The sequence below is a fragment of the Spermophilus citellus genome, assembly GCF_964194105.1.
Source record: "Spermophilus citellus genome assembly, chromosome: 3".
NCBI lineage: Eukaryota > Metazoa > Chordata > Mammalia > Rodentia > Sciuridae > Spermophilus > Spermophilus citellus.
The window spans coordinates 115235664-115257856 of NC_138184.1; the positions used below are offsets into that span (position 1 = coordinate 115235664).

The 22193-nt window shown below is 47.0% G+C and overlaps 1 protein-coding gene across 3 annotated transcripts in view; it reads right to left on the reverse strand.

Moving 5' to 3' along the window:
* TTC28 (tetratricopeptide repeat domain 28) overlaps positions 1-22193 on the reverse strand; it is a 622345-nt gene that overhangs the window by 64889 nt on the left and 535263 nt on the right. For all 3 annotated transcript variants that reach the window (XM_081286162.1, XM_081286164.1, XM_081286163.1), the window contains 2 exons: positions 21142-21360; positions 18694-18859 (listed from right to left, as the gene is read on the reverse strand). In XM_081286162.1, the coding sequence (XP_081142288.1) occupies positions 18694-18859; positions 21142-21360 (385 nt within the window). The remainder of the gene's footprint in view (positions 1-18693; positions 18860-21141; positions 21361-22193) is intronic.

Consider the following 22193-nt stretch of genomic DNA (forward strand, 5'->3'; position numbering starts at 1 on the left):
ACTAAAGGACTTTTATTTCTCAATGAGAAGCCATGCTATTTGCTCTCATGTTTACTGTAGGAAGATTGTTTAATTGATATGTCAGACCGCTGGTATCAGAATATCTTCACTTTGCATCTTTTTCTATGTTTTTCTGCCCCCCACCTTACCTTTGAGGTCAGTGAGACTGGAAAATACCCAGATTTGGAGACCACGAGGAAGTTTCTAGAAAAGAAGTCTACCAACATTTCCAAAAGTCTAGAAAGGCATCTTTTTCATTCTCAAACAAAATCATCTGAAAATGTAATTCCAGAGTCCTAGGAGGCTAGCATGCCGACTTTGAGAGCCCTTCTAAAACCCATATTTGAGGGCTGGGATGTGGCTCAAGTGGTAGCGTGCTTGCCTGGCATGCGCGCAGAGCTGGGTTCGATCCTCAGAACCATATACAAATAAAAGATGCTGTGTTCGCTGAAAACTAAAAAATAAATATTAAAAAATTCTCTCTCTCTTAAAAAAATAAAATAAAACCCACATTTGAATTCCAGTACCATCATTTAGTTGTTTATTGTACCAGGGATTGAACCCAGGGGTGCTTAACCACTGAGCCACATCCCCAGCCCTTTTCAATTTTTATGTAGAGACAGGGTCTCACTGAGTTGCTTAGGGCCTCGCTAAGTTGCTGAGGCTAGCTTTGAGTTTGTGGTCCTCCTGCCTCAGCCTCCCAAACTGCTGGGGTGACAGGCCTGTGTCACTGCTCCCATCAAGCATGTAGCTTTGAGTAAGCCCCTAGACAACTCACTGAATCACTGCAAGCCTCAGGTTGGTCCTCTGTAAAAGAGAGACCAAGATCACCACACCACCTCAGGAGACACACCTAGTGAGTTTAGACACTAGTGCCTAGCACGTAGAAAAGCCCTCAAAGAAGCCATTTCTCTTGTCTTAGTTCATAAAAAAGCAAGAGCTCATACACCAACATCAGCTGGGCCCGATGGGACCCCCAGCCAGGCATCTGCACGCCTTGGCTTATTAACATTACTCATTAGTGGAAGATGAAATCAGAATTTTGTCTTATCTACTGGGAAATCCTACTGCGTGGGAAACTGAATGACCAGTATAATACAGAAGCTGGAGTCTCTTGCCTCTTGACGTACTTCCAAAGATGAGTTAGACAAGTAGATTTTTTTCCTCTTTACAACTTTTCTAACTACAATTCTCCATGTCTTTTAAACACTGCCACTTCTAACATTCACAACACTGTATTCCAAGGTCCGTCCTCTCTATAAACTCTACTGAGTTCATCTGTAGGGTCTGAAACTCAATATAGAACCAAAGCTAGAGGAAGCGGACAAGAAGAAAAATACAATAAAATGTTAGTCTACGCTAGACTGAAAGGAAGCCCCTCAGCACACACACACACATGCGTGCACACACAACCACACGCACACGCGCTCATGCGTGCACACACTCACGCTCCCTGTCCTCTTTTCCATTTCACTCTGGTGTCCCCTCACTTCCCTCTGCCGGTCTCCTCCTGTGGAGATCATGGTTTTTCGAGCACAGCCAGACCCATTCTAACACTGGCCATAGCTGGCCGAGCTGCAGCTCTAACAGAATTATGAATAGTGCATTTACCTGGGGAAACAGGCGGCTCGGTAGTCATCAATGACTGTTCCCTTAGAGCCAACTCTGTGCCAGGCCTGCACCATCCATGGGGAACCGGACAGGCTCCATCCCGTCCTCAGAGGTCGGCAGCCGATGGGAGAGACAGACATCCCACAGTGACCCCGCAAATAGATACAGCTCTGCGATTAGGGCTGTCGAAGGGGAACCCAGGGTGCTCAGAGGGAAGGGGACGGGGGAACCCACAGCAGCAAGCTGCCCACGCCTACCAGAGCTTTGTTTGAAACAATCCCAGAGATTTCTTAAGCCCCCAACAGGGATGCAGCATCTAAAATATCCTTAAGAAGCAAGTCCAGAAGACAGAGGGCTGGTTTGAAGGGAGAGCTAAAGACGGAAATCGATGTCATGTGTCACTCACTCTTCCCATTTAATCTTCATCAAGGAAAGGCTGTCTCTAGCCTTGAGGTGATGATCAATACATGACCCTCATCAGTCTAAATGAATAAATAAGTAAATAAATAAATATACATAAATAAATGCCTGCAGTGCGACCTGCACGTTATCTCCCAGCTAGATTCTTCCGTCACCCTAACACTTGGTTTTCTGTGGAAGCATCACTGTTGCTTGGTGCACCTGTGAGACAGGAGGTGAGGACCAGAAAGCAAGCTGAAGTCCCCAGTGGGTGGCGGCTTGAGGTGGCCCAGTGCAGGGACCTGGGAATTTGAAGGAGTGTGTGCTGCAGCCCGGCGCGAGCTGGAAGGGTGCTCAGTCCCTTTCTAAACCCAGGAGCCTCTGATTAGGACCAGAAAATGAAGTGTCATCTCACGATGTCTCTTAATTAGTGGGGAGTGCACACAGAAATAAGAAAAAGATGAGCTTAGGACGGTGACTCGGTCTCCATCAGCAGGCGTGTTTTTCAAAGTGACAGATCTTACGTCAATTCTGTCTCTCCCTGCTTGTTAGCAGCGACTCCTTGCTGCATTAACATAAGTCTTCTGAAAGCCAGGGAAGGACATCTCGCCCTTGTGACACTTCAACAAGTCCTGACCTCACGTGCTAGTGGGAATCAGGTGTCCCGGGTGCTGGCCTGGAGGTGAGGCTGCACCGTGGAGGGAAGCCCACCTCCCTGGGCATCTGGGGTGATATCATGCCTTCACGACACTCCTTAGGGGTAGGAGGAGGCTAGAGAAACGGGGTGACTATGAGATACATGTTATCACTTGGGCCACCCTTTGTCACGTTGACGACGTGTTGACCATCTGCTGACGATGCTCTTGGACTGCGTGTTCAGGAGAAGGCTAGGTTCGTCCCCACTTGTCCACTCATTCAATCAGCATCCCCAAGGCCTCTTCTGGCCTAGGCACTGCCAGGCGCTGGCCCTGCGGAGACCGGATTCACACCGCCCAGTCCTCTCTGGCCTCGAGGGCACTCATCACAGTGTAGGTCACAGTTCCACATACTGTGTGTCCAGAGCTCTCCGCATCCTGGTTGGGAGAGGAGGCGAAGCACAGGTGGGCAAGTCCCCTGCAGGCGCCCTCCTCTTCAGCCAGTCCAGCCCTGTTGGGCTCCCTACCAGGGTGAGCAGTTCCTGCTGCACCTGGAGCATAAGACTGCTAGAAAGGGCCACACCCTGGGGGTGAGCTGAGGACCCCAAGGACAGAAGAACAGAGCACATGGCCACCACAAGCTTACTGAGAAATGCATGGGGCACAGGGGACAGGGGAAGCTGGCTCTGTTGGAACAGAGGGCTGGCATCGGGAGGTAGACTGGGCCACACGGTATGGAAGGATTGGCCTGATGGCACCCCTCAGCCACACCATTGTGTGTGGCCGCTGCATGAGAGCAGGCAGATGGCAGTGAGCTCATAGAAATGGCCTTGGGCAGCAGAGGACCAGAGGCACCCCCAGGACAGGAGGCAGGAAGGCCACCAGGTCCCAGGGCATGTTCTGGTTAGAGCCAGCCCACCACAGGTGACAAGGGAGGATTCTAGGAACAGACAGGCAAGATCAGACAGCAGCCAGTCACTGAAAAAAACAGATGGCAATAAAGGAAAGGGAGATTTAGGGACAAATGTTGCAAGAGCCTCGAAACTAAGGAAAACTAAGGGACTTAGGAAAAAAAGACGAGGCTTTAAAGCACTCGAACAACGCTGGGTCTAACAGCAAGCCCAGCAGGTGTGCTGAGAGGGGCTCTGGTTCTGGATGTGCCCAGCCGGTGGAATTCCTGGGGGGCAAGGGGAGGTAAGCCTAAAAATTAAGGGTGACAACGGCCAGGGAGGTACATCTGTGTCCTTCAGACAGACTCAGTTTCCAAGGGAAAGTGCAAGGATCAAGGGTGCCCAGAGCCCCAGAAGCGGAAGGAGGGCCTGCAGGTCCTCACCCACACCTGGCTGTGGCAGGTACTGGCAGAGCTGAGCAGAGAAATGTCCTCCGTGGGCTGCTACAGGGAACACAGCAAAGGGAGCCTGAGGGAGACCCTGACCCTGTCTCCAGGCCCCGCTGGCGGTGGCTGTGAGTGGGAGGCGGGAGCCCTGGTCCACACACGTCACCCCGTGGGAGGACCGCATCCTGCCCTCAGATGTTGGGCGTGCTCCTGATGCGCTCTGGCCTAGGGAATGTGAGCAGATGAGGGTGCGTGGAGCTGTGGATGAGCCTCCTTGTTTTGCTGGATCTCTTGCAGTCCTGACTTCTGCCACAAGAGTCCTCCCCAGGCCCCACTAGCCACAGGACACTGCACAGGGCACTGACCCAAACCCAATGGGCACTGGGAGGCAGAGCCACCGGGTGACCTGCAGACTGAGGACAAGAGATACATGCTTGGGGCTCTAAGTCCATGGAATCCTGGGATGCCTTGTGGCACTATCAGGGAACATCTGACTAGCACAGCACAAGTGGGGTCTGCCGCGGTCAAAGGCACCCCTTGTAGGAAGGTCACCCCTCCAGGCCTCCTGACTACTGTGCAGAATCAAAAGCACAAACAGGATGAAAAACAATGCTTATTTCAGCCACTTCAAAGGAGAACTTGGTGACTGTCTTCTGGGGTTATTTTCTCAACGCAAGATAAGTCAAGAGTTATGTATTAAATGTCTTAAATATTGATTGCTAAATAAAGCTGTGTGCGATCAATGAGAAAGAGAAGACGGGGAGTTTCACTGGGGCAAAGGGCAGGATATACAAAGCCAGGGATATTGAGCTTTGATAAGTTGAAAGAGCTTCTCCACAATTGGTTGTGGCAACACCCAGCCTACTGCTGACAGGGATCCCAGAGAGACTGGATGTCTGGACTGGTCAGGAGTCTCAGAACTGGCTGCCCCTTCCCCAGACCCTCATTCTAGAAAAAACACTACCCCAAGCTTTGGGACCACAAACTAAGCATCTGGGACAAGAGATAAAGTGGGGAGGTCGGGTGCTCCACAGCAGCTCTGACACTACAAGCTGGCCCCAGCCATTAAGGTCCCAAGTCCTTGCACACTCCCAGGGGCAGGCTCCCGAAGGTTTTCCTGAATCAGCAGATCTCCTTCTTTACGGTCATCCCGTCACTCACCAGGTTACCCCTCCTGTGGACAATCCTCCTGTGGACAATGGGAGAACTCAGAGATCCGGTGATTTCAACACACCTGCTTTCCAAAAAAGGTCAGGAGAAACCCAAAAGGGGACTCCACACAGACTGCCTCGGAGGCCAGGGGAAAGCCAGCCACGCCCACCACCTTGCTACCCAAGAGCTTCCAGAACCTTCAGAGCTCCACCGCTGTCAGGCTTTGGGAAGGAACCCAGGTGGGGGAGTCGGGGGAGACCGTGCGCTTGGCCCGTGTGTTCCTATGGTGCTCCGGGCCCAACCTGGCTGCATCTTATCTCCTTCAATCAGATGTGACTGAGTCTGGGCATTGCTGTGAGGCCGAGGCTGTGCCTGCCCTTTGGGGCCCAGCCTCCGCAAGGCAGGCTGAGCCAGGCAAGCCCCATCTGAGAGGGCCTTGGATCTTGCAAGAAAGAGGTGAGTCCCAGGAGGCAGACGCCCAGGGCCTGGATGGGGAAACTATGCAGGGCTCCTGCAGCAAGGGCAGATCCACTTCCTCCCAGATGCCACTGGACACTGGAGGCCACGCCCCCTCCCTCCGCAGATGAAGAGCTCCTGCCTGGGATGCACCTTCTCCCCTCAGATGTCTCCTCCGATGTCCCTAGAACCATCCCCTTGTCCTCAGTTAGACAGAGTGAGGCGGGGCCTCAGTGTTCCCACCTTTAGCTCAGCTCTTCCTGCGTGGCAGATTCGTCATTCACAACTTGCTGCATCCCACTCTGTCGCTCCTGGAAGGCTGAGGACCCCAGCCGCTGCCAAGCTCCCAGTCCAGGCCCGGCTTCAGCCTGGCACACACTAGGTGCTCATGAAACATTCCAAAGCGGTACTACCCGCTCACTATGAAATCCGAAGCTGTTTAAGGGACAATATCAATGCCAAAAAACAGGATATCTACTTTTTCTCCACTGAGTTCTGGAAAGGATTTGTGGTAAGAATAAAATTTGTCTTATTAAAGCAAAATCTTATCAGTTTGGATTAATTGGGAGGATGGCCTCCATTAACAAAAAGCCAGAATTAGAAAATAAGTCTATGAAGATCGTTTTTTTCCAACCGAAGTGGGGCTAATGAGGTAGCAATGACACAGTAGTCAGTACCTGGGTTCCCACCCCGAAGAACAGATCAAATAACATCACTCAGTCTATGAACAGATTACATGTGTAATAATTGCAATCTTGCTTTTGTGATCAAGTTGCATAAGAACCCTTCATTTTCTTTTTTGGGGGGATTTTTTGGGGATTGCAGTAATCATAATCTGGTTTGTGTCGCCCTTCCCTCTTGCATTGCCTGTTTTCATTTCTTTGGTAATTAAAAAAATTTTTTTTAGTTGTAGATGGGAACCTTAACTTTATCTATTTTTAATGTGGTGCTGAGGATTGAACCCAGTACCTCACAAATGCTGGGCAAGCGCTCCACCGCTGAGCCACATGCCCAGTCCAGCTCATTTGTTTTCGAAAGCTGCCTAATATTCCATTTGGAGACGCGCCACCATTTGCTCATCTGCCTTCTCACTGATGGCGCGTGGGTTGGTCCCAGATGTTGCACTCTTCACAGCACAGCTCTGATCACTCTCCCCTCCAGGCAAGCATTCCCTTGGGCCTCACGCCGTGATTCTTCGCCTCTAGAGGGTGATGCCAAACTTCTGCTGTTGGGGTTGTGCCCACTCACTTGCCCACCAGCCACACGGCAGAAAGCCTGTGGGCCCCATGGTCTCCCATGTCACCTCCAGTGCCTGTATGATCAGACTCGTTAATATCTGCTGCTTGTTCTCAGAGTAGAACCAAAGGAGTCGTCAGCATATTTGAAGCAGCGCGATCTAAATGAATCAGTGTCTTGAAATAAGAAAATGCCTCTGATTGCAAAACCAACTCTGACTATGGAAAAGCCCCAAATGGGAGGAAAAATCACAGCGATAGTTTACAGTTACTAGGGTGTAACCTTCCCTCCCAATGCACTGCTCACCCCATTAAAGGAAGCCCACAATTGCGATTCACTCACAGCCCCTGGGAACGCTTCTGCAACGTGTCTGCTACTGAACTCAGCCCTGAGGGTGTGCTAACCAGTCCTCGGCTCCCCGAAGGCCACTGAACTGCCCCAGGTGCCCAGAGAGCAGCCTCTATGCTGCAAGAGTCTGGCTACACGTCAGGGTTAAAAACTGAAGATGTGTTTTGAAATTCATGCCATCTTCCTCACGGGAGGTTCACAGTCTGCAGAGTGGTTTCCATCCCTGCCTCCTTTGATTGGGGAGGAAGGGACTGGAAGTTTCTATTAAACACTTAATAAAAGCAATTCTTTTATTTTTAAATCCATTTTCAGAAACTCCTTTGTAGCATTTTACTTCCTTTCAGCAGCAAGATGCCATTAAGGAGAGCAAAACGGTCTGTAGAATAACAAGGACACGGTGGCGGGTGGCGAGTGGCGGGTAATTGAATGAAGGTATCCCCCAAGGCGCAGGGACTCAATTTCTAGGGGCGCGGTGCATTTTACAACCACCAGAGAAGCAGTAACCAGCCAGCAGGAACAGTCTGCTCAGAGCACATCTTCTGGTGACTACATTCCAATCACCTATGTCCCACCACGGGCTGGGCAAGGCCTGGTGAGAATTCAGGGTGGGGACACAGCACCTGCTGCCCAGGGTGCTGCCATCTGCTTGGGAGGATGTGCAAACCACCAGATTACGAAACAAGAGGAGCCGAGGAAGCACTGTTACTAGGCGGCACAGAGGGGAACCTGAGCGGGACTACTAAGGAGCAGGGCTGTTCCGGTGGAAACAGTGAGGTTTGAACAGGGCAGAGGGTGGTCCAAATGTCTGCAGGAGATGACACAGCTCTCGCAGAAGAGATGGGCCCTCATTCCAGCACTGACTAAGCACCTCCTGTGTCTGGGGCTGCAGGTGGGGCAGGTGCACAGAGCAGGAGAGACTGGGCGGGAGCATCTGAAAGGCCTGGGAAGGGAGTGTTTCCACAGGAATTTGAAATGTGAAAAGCATCAGCCACAGGAAGGGCAGGGAAAGAACTTCACTAAGGGAAGGAAGCGAGTACAGAAGTCTAAGGCGAGAATGGCCCTGGTGCCTCCTCACAGGAGGGCAAGGGAGGCTGGGCCCCATGGGAAGTCGCCAGGCGCAACCCAGCTCCAGGCTATTGAATGTGGCAGAGGCTGATCACACAGGGTTCAGGTGTAACCAAAGGGAGCTGGAATCTAAAGGCTCTCTGAACCCTCAGGGGACTCGAGTGTGCCTGTTGGGTTTGTGACGGGTGGGAGGGCAAGGTAACAGAGACCCAAACATACCTGGGCAGGACCAGCCTGGCTAAAGGGAATGGGAGGTCCAGGAGTGGGGAAGGCCAAGAGAGGCAAGAGGAGGGCGTGGCAGAGGCTCAGGGGCAGGAGACAGCAACTGCACCCTGCTGAGAGCCCTGGAGGGAGAGGCAGAGGGACTAAAAAGTCATTTTGTTGTTATTATTATTATTTTGGTACTGGGACTGAACCCAGGGGTGCTTAACCACTAAGCCACATCCACAGCCCCCCCCCCCTTATATAAATTTTATTAGACAAGAGGTCTTACTGAGTTGCTAAGTGCCTCACTAATCTGCTGAGGCTGCCTTTGAACTCGTGATCCTCCTGCCTCAGCCTCCTAGCTGCTGGGATTATAGGCGTGCACCACTGCGTCCAGCTAAAAATGCATTTTAATAGGTGACTATAGTAAAAAGCACAGGAGATTTACTACCTTAGCCATTTTTAGTGAACAGTAATATTAACTCTATGTACCTTGCTGTGTGACAATCTCTAGAACTTGTTCAAATCAGGAAACTCCAGAGCCACTGAACAGCTCCTTCCCCATCTACCTCCCTGCTGACCAGCACTCCTCCACTTTCTAAGAGTTGGGCTGCTGTGGAGACCTCAGAGGACTCACACAACGTGTGTCTTTTTGTGTCCAACTTATTTCCTGGGCATGATGTCCTCCAGGTTTATTCATGTTATAACATGTGACAAGACCTTCTTTTTCAAGGCTGAACAATATTCCATGGTCTGTCTATAACCCATTTTCTTTACCTATGCATCCACAGGTGGATATTTAGATTTCTTCTGCCTCTTGGTTATTGTGACCAGTGCTGCAGTGAACATGGTATGTACATCTCTCTCTGAGGATGTGCTTTCAATTGTTTTGGAGGTACACCCAGAAGTAGGGATAGCGGGGTCATACATTCATACTATTTTTAATTTTTTGAGGAATCTCCATACTGTTTTCTATAGTGGTTGCACTATTTTATATTCCAACAAACCATGCACATGGGTCCTATTTCTGCACATACTTGCCAACTCTGTTATTTATTTATTTTTTTGGTACCAGGGATTGAACTCAGGGACACATGACCACTGAGCCCCATCCCCAGCCCTATTTTGTACTTTATTTAGAGACATGGTCTCACTGAGTTGCCTAGTGCCTCGCTTTTGTTGAATCTGGCTTTGAATTCATGATCCTCCTGGCTCAGCCTCCAGAGCTACTGGGATTGTTTTTTTGAGAGTTGCCGGTCTCCTGGGTGAGGGAGCATCTTCCTGTGGATTCCTCCTTCCTTTTTCCCTCCCTCCCTCCCTCTCTCCCCACCTCCCGCCTCCCTTCCCTTTCCCCTTCCTTTCCTTACATCTTCCTTCCTTCCTTTCATACAGGAGATTGAATCCAGGGGCACTTTACCACTGAGTGACAACCCAACCCTTTTTGAGGCACAGTCTTGCTAAGTTGTGAGGTTGGCCTTGAACTTGCCATCTTTCTGTCTCAGCCTCCTGAGCCACTGGAACTATAGGCATGCACCCTCATGCCTGGCTCTCACTGTGGTTTCAATTCACATTCCCCTAATTAGAACTGATCTTGAGCATCTTTTCATATGCTTGTTGGTCATTTGTATATCTCTCTGGAGAAATATCTATTCAAGCCCTTTCCCATTTTTAATTGAAATTTTTTTCCTGTGTAAGTTGTTGAATTGTAGAAGTTCTTTATATATTCTGAATATTAACTTTTATCACATATTATATCTTTTATCAGATATAATAAGGCTAGCAAATAATGTCTCCTGTTCTGAAGATTGCCTTTTTACTGTTCTTTATTTCCTTTGCTGCACAGAAGTTTTTAAAGTAGATATAGTCCTCTTTGTCCTCTTTGTATACTTTAAAATTTGTTGCCTGTGGTTGATAGCACATATAAGAAATAATTGCTAAACCCAATGTTGTGAAGGTTTGCCCTTATATTTTCTTTAGAGAGTCCTATAATTTCAGGTCATGTTAGGTTTAGATACGAGGTGTCCCCCAAACATGCCTCTCATGTGTGAGACAATGCAAGAAAGTTTAGAGGTGAAGTGCCTGGGTTACGAGAGTCTTGACATATTGGTGCATTAATCTGCTGTTAGGGGTTAACTGAGGGGTCATGGTTGTGGTTGGAGGAGGTGGGTCCCTGGGGTGTGCTTTGGAATTATATTTTGTCCCTGGTGAGTGGAGCTCTCTCTCTGCTGCCCAATTGTCATGTCCTGGGCCACTTCTCTCCATCACACTCCTCTGCCATGATGTCCTGCCTCATCTGGGGCCCAGAGTAATGGATTCGGCCACCTATAGATTGAGACCTCTGAAACTGTGAGCCCCAAATAAATTTTTCCTCCTCTAGTTGTTCTTGTCAGGTCTTTTGGTCATAGCAGCAAAAAAGCTGACTAAACAGGTCTTTATTCCATTTTGAGTTAGTGTTTGTGTGTGGTGTGAGGTAAGGGGCCCATTTCATTCTTTTGCATGTGGATATCCTGTTTTCCTAATACTGTTTGCTGAAGAGACTGTCCTTTCCCATTGTGTAGCTTTGGTACCCTTGTCAAAGGTCCTCTGACCACACACATAAGGGTTCATTTTTATGTTCTCTGTCCTGTTTCAGTGGTGTGTGTGTGTGTGTGTGTCTTTATGCAAGTGTCGTACTGTTTTGATTACTGTAGTTTTGTGATAATGTTTGAAATCAGAGAGTATAAGGCCTCCAGCTGTTTCGTTTCTTTTCTTTAAACTTAAGATGAATCTACTGAAAGACAAATTAGGAAAACTATCCCATTCACAATAGCCTAAAAAAAAAAAAAAAAACTGGAATCAATGTAACAAAAGAGGTGAAAGACCTCTACAATGAAATCTACAGAACACTAAAGAAAGAAATTGAAGAAGACCTTGGAAGATGGAAAGACTTCCCATGTTCTTAGGCAGAATTAATATTGTCAAAACAGCCAACTATCAAAAACAACATACAGATTGAATGCAATCCCCATGAACATATGAAGAACATGCTTTATAGAACTGGAAAAAAAAAAGCACTTGAATTCATCTGGAAGAATAGGAGACCCAGGATTGCCTGCAAACTTGAGCAAGAAGAGAAATTAGGAATGCAGGAAGCATCCCAACACTGTCATCTCAAAATAAACATGAAGAATAATGGAGGAGAATAGAAGACACAGAGACAGACCCACACCTACTTACAACCACTTGATACTTGACAAAGGTGACAAAATTTATGTTGGAGAAAAGAGCCTTTTAAAAACAAAGGGCAGGGAGAATTGGAAAGCCATACGTTGGATTAAACTAGATCCCTATCTCTCACCCTGCACAAAAGTCAAATCAAAATGGATCAAAGACTTAGGAATTAGAACAGAAACCTTGCAACTGCTAGAAGAAAACATAGGGTCACCATGCCGACATATTGATGTAGGCACCAACTTCTTTAAAAAAAATAAACAAACTTTGAAACTCAAGAAATAAAACCAAGAATCAATAAGTGGGATGCCATCAAATTAAAAAGCTTCTGCCCAGGAAAGGAAATGGTTAAGAGTGTGAAGAGAGAGTCTACAGGATGGGAGAAAATCCTGCCAGCTACTCTTCTGGCTTGGAATTAATATTCAGGATATATACAGAACTAAAAAAGCTTAACCACCTGCTACTACTACTACTACTACTACTTTTACTACTACTAGTACCACCTAATCAATAAATGGACAAAAGAAATTAACAGAAATTTCTTAAAAGCAATAAATGTATAAGAAACATATGAAAAAATGTTCAATATCTCTAGCAATCAGAGAAATGCAAATCAAAATTACACTAAGATTTCACCTCACTTCAGTCAGAATGGCAATGATCAAAAAAATTCAAATAATAATAATTGCTGGTAAGGATGTAAGGAAAAAAGTATACTTGTACATTTCTGGTAGAATTGCAAATTAGTACAGCCACTATGGAAAGCAGTGTGGCGGTTCCTCAAAAAACTAGGAATGGAATCACCATATGACCCAGCTACCCGACTCCTCAGTATTTACCCAAAAGAACTAAAATCAGCCTGCTATAGTGATACAGGCACACTAATATTATAACATTGCAATTTATAATAGCCAAATTATGGAATTAGCCCAGGTGCCTGTCAATAGATAAATGAATGGATAAAGAAAATGTAGTATATATGCACAATGGAGTATTGTTCAGCCATAAATAAGAATGAATTTATGGTATTTGCTGGTAAATGAATGGATATGGAGAACATCATGCTAAGTGAAATAAACCAGACTCAGAAAATCAAAGATCAAATTTTTTCTCTCATATGTGAAAGCTAAAGCAAAATAAAGGGGAAAAGTGTGTGTGGGGGGCCAGATATCAAGAAAATATGGGGAAGATCAGTGCAGTAGGAGGTGGTGATCAAGAGGAAGATAAGAGGCATAGGAAAGGGGAGGAAATGTGAAAAAATTACCCTACAAGCATATGTAAATATACCACAGTGATTTCCACCTTTATGTGTATGTGTAAAGCACCAATCAAAATAAATAAATAAATGAGTTAAAGGAAGATCAGCCGAGTAGAGGAAGAAGAATAGGGGAAGGAGAAGGGAAGGGAAATTTGTGGTCAGGGTTGTGGGGATCAGGGACTGAAATGGAGTCAATCAAATTCTATGCATGTATGATTTTGTCAGATGAACTAAACTATTATGGATGACTATCATGCTCTACTAAAATAAATTTAAAAAATAAAATGTATTGGGGATGTAGCTCGGTGATAAAGTGTCCCTGGATTTATCTGGACTATGCTGAGTCCTTTAAGATTCCATATGAATTACTGAACTTTTTTGCTTGCTTGTTTGATTTTGCAAAAAAATACCACTGGGATTTTGGTAAAGGTTTCATTGAACCTGTTTAATGCTTTGGGTAATATGAACATTTAATCCATGAATATGGGATGGCTTCCCATTATCTATGGCTTAATTTCTTTCAGTAGCATTTTGTAATTTTTTAAAGTGTATCAGTCTTTTTGCCTTCTTGGTTAACTCCTGAGTATTTTATTTTTTCTGATGCTTTTGTAATTGGCTTATTTTCTTAACTTCATTCTCTTATTATTCACTGCTAGTCTGTAGAGACACAATTGATTTCTTTATATCATGTAACTTTGCTGGATTTGTTTATTAGGACTCAGGTTTGGGGTGGACTTTAGGGTTTTTTACAAAGATCAGGTCATTTGTGAGCAGATTATTTTACTTTTTACTTCCTTCCCGGTTTGGGTACATTTTAACCCCTTCCCTTGCCTAACTTCTCTGACCAGGACTTCCAGTTCTATCTTGAATAAAAGTGGCAAACCAAGCCAACCTTTTCTTGTTCTCGATTTTAGGAAGAATGTTTCAGTTTTTCAATCGAATATAATGTTAGCTTGGCTTTTCATATGTGGCTGTTCTTTATGTTGTAATTTCTTCCTGTTCCTACCTTATTTTGTGTTTTTATCATGAAAAAATGTTGCATTTTACAAATCCTTTTTCCGGCACCAACCAAGATAAGCATGTGCTCTTTGGTCTTTCGTTCTGTTAGTGTCGTGCATTATACTGACTGACTCCTATGCTGAACCATCCTTGTATTTCAAGAATCAATCCCACTTGGTCATGCTCTAGTATCTGTTTATATATTGTTGATTTTGTTTGCAGTATTTTTTGAGGATTTCTGCATCAATCCATCGGAAACACTGGTCTGTCGTTTTCTTGTGGTGTCTTTGTCAGATCTTGGTATTGGGGTAATTCTGGTGTCATAAAGTGAGTTTGGATTGATTCTTCCTTCACACTTGTCTGAAGGACTTTGAGAAGGATCAGTGTTCATTCTCTTTACATGTTTGGTCCTGGTCATGGACTTTCTTTATTGGGAGGTTTGGATTACTGATTCAATCTCCTTACTAGATATAAATCTGTTCAGATGTTTTATTTCTTCATGGTTCAGAGTTGGCAGGTTGTTCAGAATGAATTTTATAGGGAGAATCTGCAAGATTTACTTATGGGTTGGAAAATGAGGGAAAGAGAGTAACAGGTGATGATCTTCTTTACATGATGATACAAGAACTGGATAAAGATTGGGGTAGAAATAGGAAACTCAGGAGTTGGGCATTAGAAATTTTAGATTAGAAGATGCCCAGACAGAGATGTTTAGTGGATAGCTACAGACCCAGAGCCCAGAGGCACCCAAGCTGGAGTGGAGGGACAAGTGACAGAGCACACTCAGTGCGGGGAAGGTGTAGCAGCTGAGGCAGGCACAGTCTCCACAAGGATCTGAAATGTCCTCCTAGGAGCAGATTCTGGTGACAGGCTTTCAAATTTGGGTGTTATTCTCTATGAAGTAAAATTACAGGAAGGTTTTTCGTCCCCCTTTTGAATGGCAGAGTTGTTTGTTTATAGCTATTTATTTCTAATTTCAAAAATAATATATTTCCACCATAAAAACACATAAAAATTAAGAATGAATAAAATAATAAGCATAATCCATAATTATAACCATCCACTTATAATTAGCACTAGTACTATGCCCTATTTCCTTCCAAGAATTTTTTCTTTTCAATTGCATTACTTTGCATATATTGCAAAACTAAAATTATACTATACAAAGTAATTCTATACCCTATTTTTTAACTTAATATTTTTTCACAAATATTTGGCTATATGATCAAAAATCTCTATAAAGATAATTTTAATAGCAATAATATATTGGATGAATGTAATCTGTTTGACATTCAATTGGATATGCAGGTGGTGTTCCCTCTCTCTATAATATTATAGGCCTATGATAAATATTCCTATGTACATATCTTTGCTCCAGTTCTCAAATGGAGAATTTGGGGGTGAAAAGACACAAACATTTTAAAGAATTTTAATATTATTGGAAAACTGTTTTTTGAAAGGATAAACCTATTTATTAGACTCCTAGGGAATACGCCTGGTCATTCCCTGTACCCTTCTAATCATTGAGAAATATAGCTTCCAAAATATTTACTAATTTAATAGATGAAAAAGGATATGTCGTGGCTGGGGTTGTGGCTCAGTGGTAGAGCATTTGCCTAGCATGTGTGAGGCGCTGGGTTCAATTCTCAGCACCACATACAAATAAATAAAATAACAGTCCATCAACAACTAAAAAAAGGGGGGGGATATGTCATTGAGATTTTCTTAACTCTCTTCATGAAATTGTGAGGCAGAAACCAGAATCTCACAAAAATTCCATTCCATTAAATTCAAACCATGCCAATGGGGCTGGGGATGTGGCTCAAGCGGTAGCACGCTCGCCTGGTGTGCGTGCGACCCGGGTTCGATCCTCAGCACCACATACCAACAAAGATGTTGTGTCCGCCAAGAACTAAAAAATAAATAATTCTCTCTCTCTCTCTCTCTCTCCTCTCTCACTCTCTCTTTAAAAAAAAAAAAAAAAAAAAAAAACCATGCCAATGAAGTGTTCAACTTTACTATCAAAATCAGGAACATGAGTTAACTCACAAACTATGAATACAGTTGTTTGTTTGTTTGTTCATTTTTTGGTACCAGGATTGAACCCAGAGGTGCATGAATACACATCTCCAAAATGAAAGGAAAGTCCTCATTCCTGGTGGTGCAAGGGGGGATCCGAGCTACAGAGGGCAGCCCAAGTCACAGGGTATGCTGCAGTCCCTGAGGACTCATCCTAACTTAGCCTCTGCTCTAGGTGGAAGGAAACACTAACATGGGGAATTCCAGCAAGTTCCAGCCCTCCCTTCTCCCTTCCAGTGAGGAAGAGCTGAACTATAACCCCAAGCCACTCTTCGGTGGAAAAGACCCCTGGGAACAGACTTTTTCAGCCTTCAGCCTCATAAAGGAACTGCTTGGGCACAAGTGTTGGGAGCTCAACCACCACGAGTCCCCTTCCTTCTCACTGTGAGTGTTAGTCAACTGGGATCCAGTGCGTCTGTGTTTCCCCTGGGGAAGCCCCCTCAGTGGTCTGGGCTGGGCTGTTCTCTGTGGAAGGGAGTGCACAGAGATCCCTGAGCATGTAGAGGGGATGGCAGGTGTGCACACCCAGGCACCTTCAGGTCTTAGTTCAGGCTCAGGACTGTGGCCTTCTAAGTCTGATAAACCTGACTAACCTTGCTAATGTGCCCACAGAGGCGGAATTTTTGCCTCTGGAGTGAACTTTCATTGGCTAAGCACAAAGACAGTTGACCCACTAGAATTCCAGTTATTACTGGAATAATGACTTTTACAAACAAGTGTTTTTACAGGAGAAACCAAATGATCACCAGAGAGATGGGCAGGACGTGAGGCTTGAAGCAGTCATGGCGGTGGGACTTCTCCATCAAGGGTTGTGCCCAGTGCCTGGGCCACTGTCTGTCTGCAGCTTATTTCTTGTCACTCCTCGGGCTCCGCTACTGTCCCCACTCAGAGAAGCCTCCACTGCTCCCACTACAGGTCTTCCCACCTCACCACAGCCTAGACCTCATTACACCCTGCACTTTCATTTAAACTCTTACCACAATTTTAATTAACTATTTGTAGGCTGTCTTTTTTGCTATTATTATTTTTTACTGTTTCCCAGGTCAGTGAGAGCGGGAGCCACGTCTGCTTCGTGCGTGACAAGCCCTGTACACTGTGGACACTGGGCCTTATGGGAGGAAGACGAGGCAGAAGGGGAATGAAGAGGAACATGGCAACCGCTTGCCACCGTGGAGCAGCCTTGCCGATGGGACACGATCCTCTGTCCTCCTGATAGTGCCCCGAACGGGCTTGTTGCAGGAATCGGCCCTGCTGACTCGGTCCCTTGTCCCTCCCTGCCTGCCGACCACTTCCCCCACTCCTTCCTCAGATGGGAACTCCTCTGATGGCCAGTCTGATCACACAGGCCCACCCGCCTTTCTCTCTGCTGACCCGGCTTTGCATACCGCTAGTCTGACCTAGTCTGGAGCATTTGTAACTTAAATCTCAGAGGGCAGTCGTACACCCAAGGGTGTGGGGGTCACCACACTGTCAACCCCTGTAATCGCCACACTGTTGCCCGGGCATAAGGACAGGGCACTCTAGGACGCCCAGCAGTCAAGACAAATCAGAGCACTGTGTGCGCGTGGCTAAGGCCTGTTCATACTTCACAAAACCAGAAGCTACAGAACGACATTCTTACCTGCCTTGGCTATTTTCTCAAAATATGATATTGATTTTGATAATTAAAAACAGATCACACCTGGCCTAGAAGGCTGGGGGGAATTCTTGACTGCTCTGACACAGGCTCTGACCCTGCAGGGCCACCTGTTCCAGTGCTGGCTTCTGTTGAACCAGGGGCTGGACCAGATCTTGATATTTCATGCATGATTATCTCACCCAAGAACCTCCCCCAACTTCATAAGCACCCCACAGACCAGTCTGGCTTCTGGAAACGACCACCACACACAGAGTGGGGGCAAAGCATCTCTACGGGGACTAGTCGTGGAGACAGCTCAGGACTGTGATGACTGCAGATGCCATTGGGGCGGGGGTGGGGTGGGGAACAAGCCGACATTTGTCCTTGGACCTGTTGCAAGGAAAAGCAGATTCTCTACCACCAGAGCTACTGGACACTGCGGTTCATGCCTGGAGGACTGAGGGGCCCAGGGAAGCTAAGCTGGGTGCCTGGCACCATGGTACCCTCTTCTGGTGCTGTAACCAGACACAGGTGTTTGTGGAAACTATCTCCCATGTGTTCAACAGTCAATCACTATGAGAAAATGTACCCATGAGCTGAGACCTTCACAAGCCTGGCAGGAGGCACTTGCCTTCTCTGTTTTTGGTATTTGGAGTTCAGCTCCTTTCACCTGAGCACCTCCACAGGCAGCAGTGCACAACTCCCTTACTCATGTTCTTCAATGGGCCATCAGCGACAGTCCAAACTCACTCATTATCATCTGTTTACAAACCAAAACCAGCCTCAGTTTTAATTAGCTGGTCTGCCACGTTCAAAGTCATGCTCACTTTAAACAGTCTACACACTCTGCTCAGGGAATGGGCGTCTCTGACGAGGCCCTTCCCATCTGAAGGGAAATTACCAAGAAGAACCAAGATGGCCCCCAGGGCTGCACACCGGGGACAGACTTGCTCTGCCACAGCAGCCGTGCGTAGATGGCGCACAAACGCGTGATTTCCACAGGGTTCCGGGTACTAGTCCAAACAGGAGACTTATAGAACAGAGGCCTGAGAGTTAACTGAGGTGGCCTGGGACGTCGCGCTCCTACCTCGAGTAGTAAGACTCCACCCCCAGGGCCTCGCGGACGCTGGCGATGTGCTGCTCCAGGGCGGAGCTGGCTGCCGTTGGGAGCGCTGCACTGCTGCTGGCCTGGAAGTCGCTGGAGTTTTCCACGGTGCTGTCACCCAGGTAGTGCTCATGGAACTTCAGAATTCCTGAAACCAGACAGGCATAGCCAACATCACAGGGGGTTGGGCTGGCTGGAGAGAGGGGCCGAGGGCAGGGCTGGGAGGGCCGAGGCTACGTGACTTCTTTGTAAAGCACCCCAGAGGTCCTCCTGAGCCCAGGTCAGTGCCCTTTCCACAGCTTTTGCCATCAAGGGTGGTGCCTGATGACAAGGAATCAAGATGCAGCCTTTGCTGCTGATGACACATTCAGAAGCTCCTGGGTAATTAGACTACTCCCTATGCATTTCCAAACTCCTGCTTTGCAGAATCACCAGCTAGGGAAGGCCTGCTCTTGGGGTCTGTGCATGAACGTGCCCAGGTAGGTTCTCTGTGGAGGCTGAAATCCTGAACAAACAGGTAATTAGCCAAGTGGAAATTGTGTCACAAAAACCTGTCATGTCACAAAAGCAAATAAAAATAAACATACAGTATAAAGGTCAAATAAAAACACCCTTTTAAAAATAAGACTAACTGGTCAGTGGTCGTTAATGGATTAAAGGTGCAAAAAATGATGTCTCCATGAAACCAAAGCCGTCCATGCTGGTTTTCTGGCAATAAACATGGGGCAGATTCTCAAGTGGTAATGAGCTGTGTCAGCCCTGGAAAACGCAGGTCCTCTCTGATTGGATTAGAACCCCCAGTGAAAGCTTCGGAGTGTCATTAAGAGCAAAGAGGAATGAAAAGGGAAACAATAGGGGCCTCATTACACACGGCTCATTATTACAGGGATCTGGATATGCCACCTGTCAAATCATGTCCCCAAGACGTAACAACCACAGAGAGAGAGAGCTTGATACCCGCCAGTTGTCAGCCTCCTCCTCAGGAGCACCAGTGCCTTCTGGGAGTGGGGACACTTGGGGATGCCGCTGTGGCTGACACTCATTCACCAGGTCACTCCGAAAATGGTAACTTAAAACTTTTAGCATAGAAAGGTCAGGGGCAAGGGCGTTCTTTGTGGAAAGCCCATAAGAACATGGACTTGGAGGGGAAAGATTGCAATAATAAAAGTGAGACAACTGAACGCGGAGTCGCGAGGGCGCAGGACCAAAGAGCAGCTGGGAGCTGTCATCCAGCACCATTTTTTTCTTTTTTTAAATCAAAGGGAAAGAAACATATTCAAGAAAATCTTGTCAATTCTCACTGGCAGTTGAACTTTTTACAGACATTCAAGAAGCCCATTCTTCAAGATTCCCAATTATAAGATCCACTTCCCCAGTCAATAAACTCTAATTGGATCTGGTCTGTCTCCAACGCGGTAAAGCCATCAGCATTTTATTATGCAAAAAATATGGCCCTAACAGCCAATTAGTGGTTCTGTATTCAGCGAAACTGTTCCATCCTGAACATTTAATGCCGATTTAATCAAAGGGGATTTTTACCCCTAAAATAGATTTTTCAACAAAACTGGTAAAAAAGGGGGTTCTGTTAAACCCAGAAATTTCAAGCTGGAGACTTATAAACTGAGGGTTGCCATTATCATTTTAGTCTAAATTTGCCATGACAAAGGACCACAATTATCAAATCATATCTAGAAAGAACTCATTAGGAGTGGCCGTCTTCCTTATTAGTTAATGAGCAGCAGCTGCCTAAGAGTAGGGCGGCTACTGAAATGCTACCTCTTCCTCCTGCTCTTCCCTGACAAGTGCTTCCTGACTCACTGTGAGGGCCACGGTTTCTTGGTAGAGGGGGAAAGCTGAATGTCTTATTAATTGGATGCCCCACTGTGGAATATCCACGGTGGCATCTTTACTGGAACCTGACAATGGCTCCTTCATCTAGTCTTTCCCCTTTCACGATTTGTCTTCTCGGAGCTGGTGTTTCTGTTGCCTGATGTTGTGGTTTAAGTGTGAGGTGTCCCCAAGGCTCATGTGTGACGCAATGCAAGAACGTTCACAGGTGAGATGCGTAGATGAGGAGAGCTGTCATCTAAGCAGTGGATTAATCCACTGATATGGATTGGCTGGGCTGGACTGTGAACAAGGAGGGTGTGGCTGGAGGAGGTGGGTCTCTGGGGTTTGTATTTTGTCCTTTGTCCTTGACAGGGGCGCTCTTTCTCTGCTTCCTTGTGGCCATGTCCTGGGCAGCTTTCATCCACCAGGATGCCCTGCCTCACCTTGGGCCCAGAGCGATGGAGTCAGCCCACTGTGGACCTGACCCCTGAAACCCTGAGCACCAACCAGCCTTTCCTCCCCTGTGTTGTTCTGGTCAGGTCTTTTGGTCACAGGCATGACAAAGCTAAGACGCCTGGTCCCCAAGGGCAGCACCCTCACCTGCCCCTGGAGCCAGCAGCCAGCTGTACAGGTAGCCAGCCGCCAGCGAGTAGTAGAGCACCAGTCCCCTCTGGCTGTTGACCATCTCTAGGATCTGGTCGATGGTGACTGGGGAGTAGGGGTCCGAGTCCTGCTGTCCTGTCTGTCGCTCCACCAGAAGATCAGCAAATGCCCTTGTCCGACCTCTTTCTGCTACAGCCAGGGCTTCATCATGGTGGCCTAAGAGACAAAGGGACAGTATGAGTGCTCCATGGTGAGTGAGCCCCCTCAAGGACAACTGGCATCTGGGTTAGGCTGTAGGCAGAAACGCCCCTACCTCTGCTCTCCTAGAGTGACAGACTGCAGAGTCCGTTTCTGCCTCTGATCACCAGTGGGGGCAGGGTGCACACACAGAATCCTGTTCTGTGATTCAACAAGACCCATTTCATAAGTCACTGGGCCTTCCTGTCTTACAGCCACACAACAGTCCCCGCAGCTGGGAGCATGGCCCACTCTGCTCCTCATCCCGGGAGGCTCCCTGACTTCACCCCCAGCACCCCCAGAGCTCACCAGCTTCCCTCCTCCACCTACATCTGATCTGTAGGACCCACCTCTGGCTCCTCTCTCCTAGATGTGGCCCCTTCGTGCATCACATCATCCAGCCCCCCTGCCAAGTCCCCCAATGACACCTCCATGCCTATACTGTGCCTGTCCTCTGCTGGGTGCCCTTTCCCTATTCACCGCGCTTGTCTCAAAAAGAGGGATTGCACTAGTTGTCCCACTTCTCTCAAGGGCTACTTTCAAAATCAAGCGAGGCACTCTGTGTGAGGTGTTCCTGAAGCACCACCTGTATGACAAGTGGCACTGTTAATATTAAAGCTGACACTTTATTCCACGCTGGCTCCGGCAGGCTTCCCTCTCATCTTCTCTCTTCCAGTCCCTCTGTGCAAAGGGCTTCAACCTCTGAGGTCTCTATTGCTTTAAAATTGCTTCTTTCAAGCTTTCCTCCAGTCTTTCAACCCAACTTCTCATCCACTTCCTGCAGGAAGCTAGTCTATAATGTGGCTTCAAAG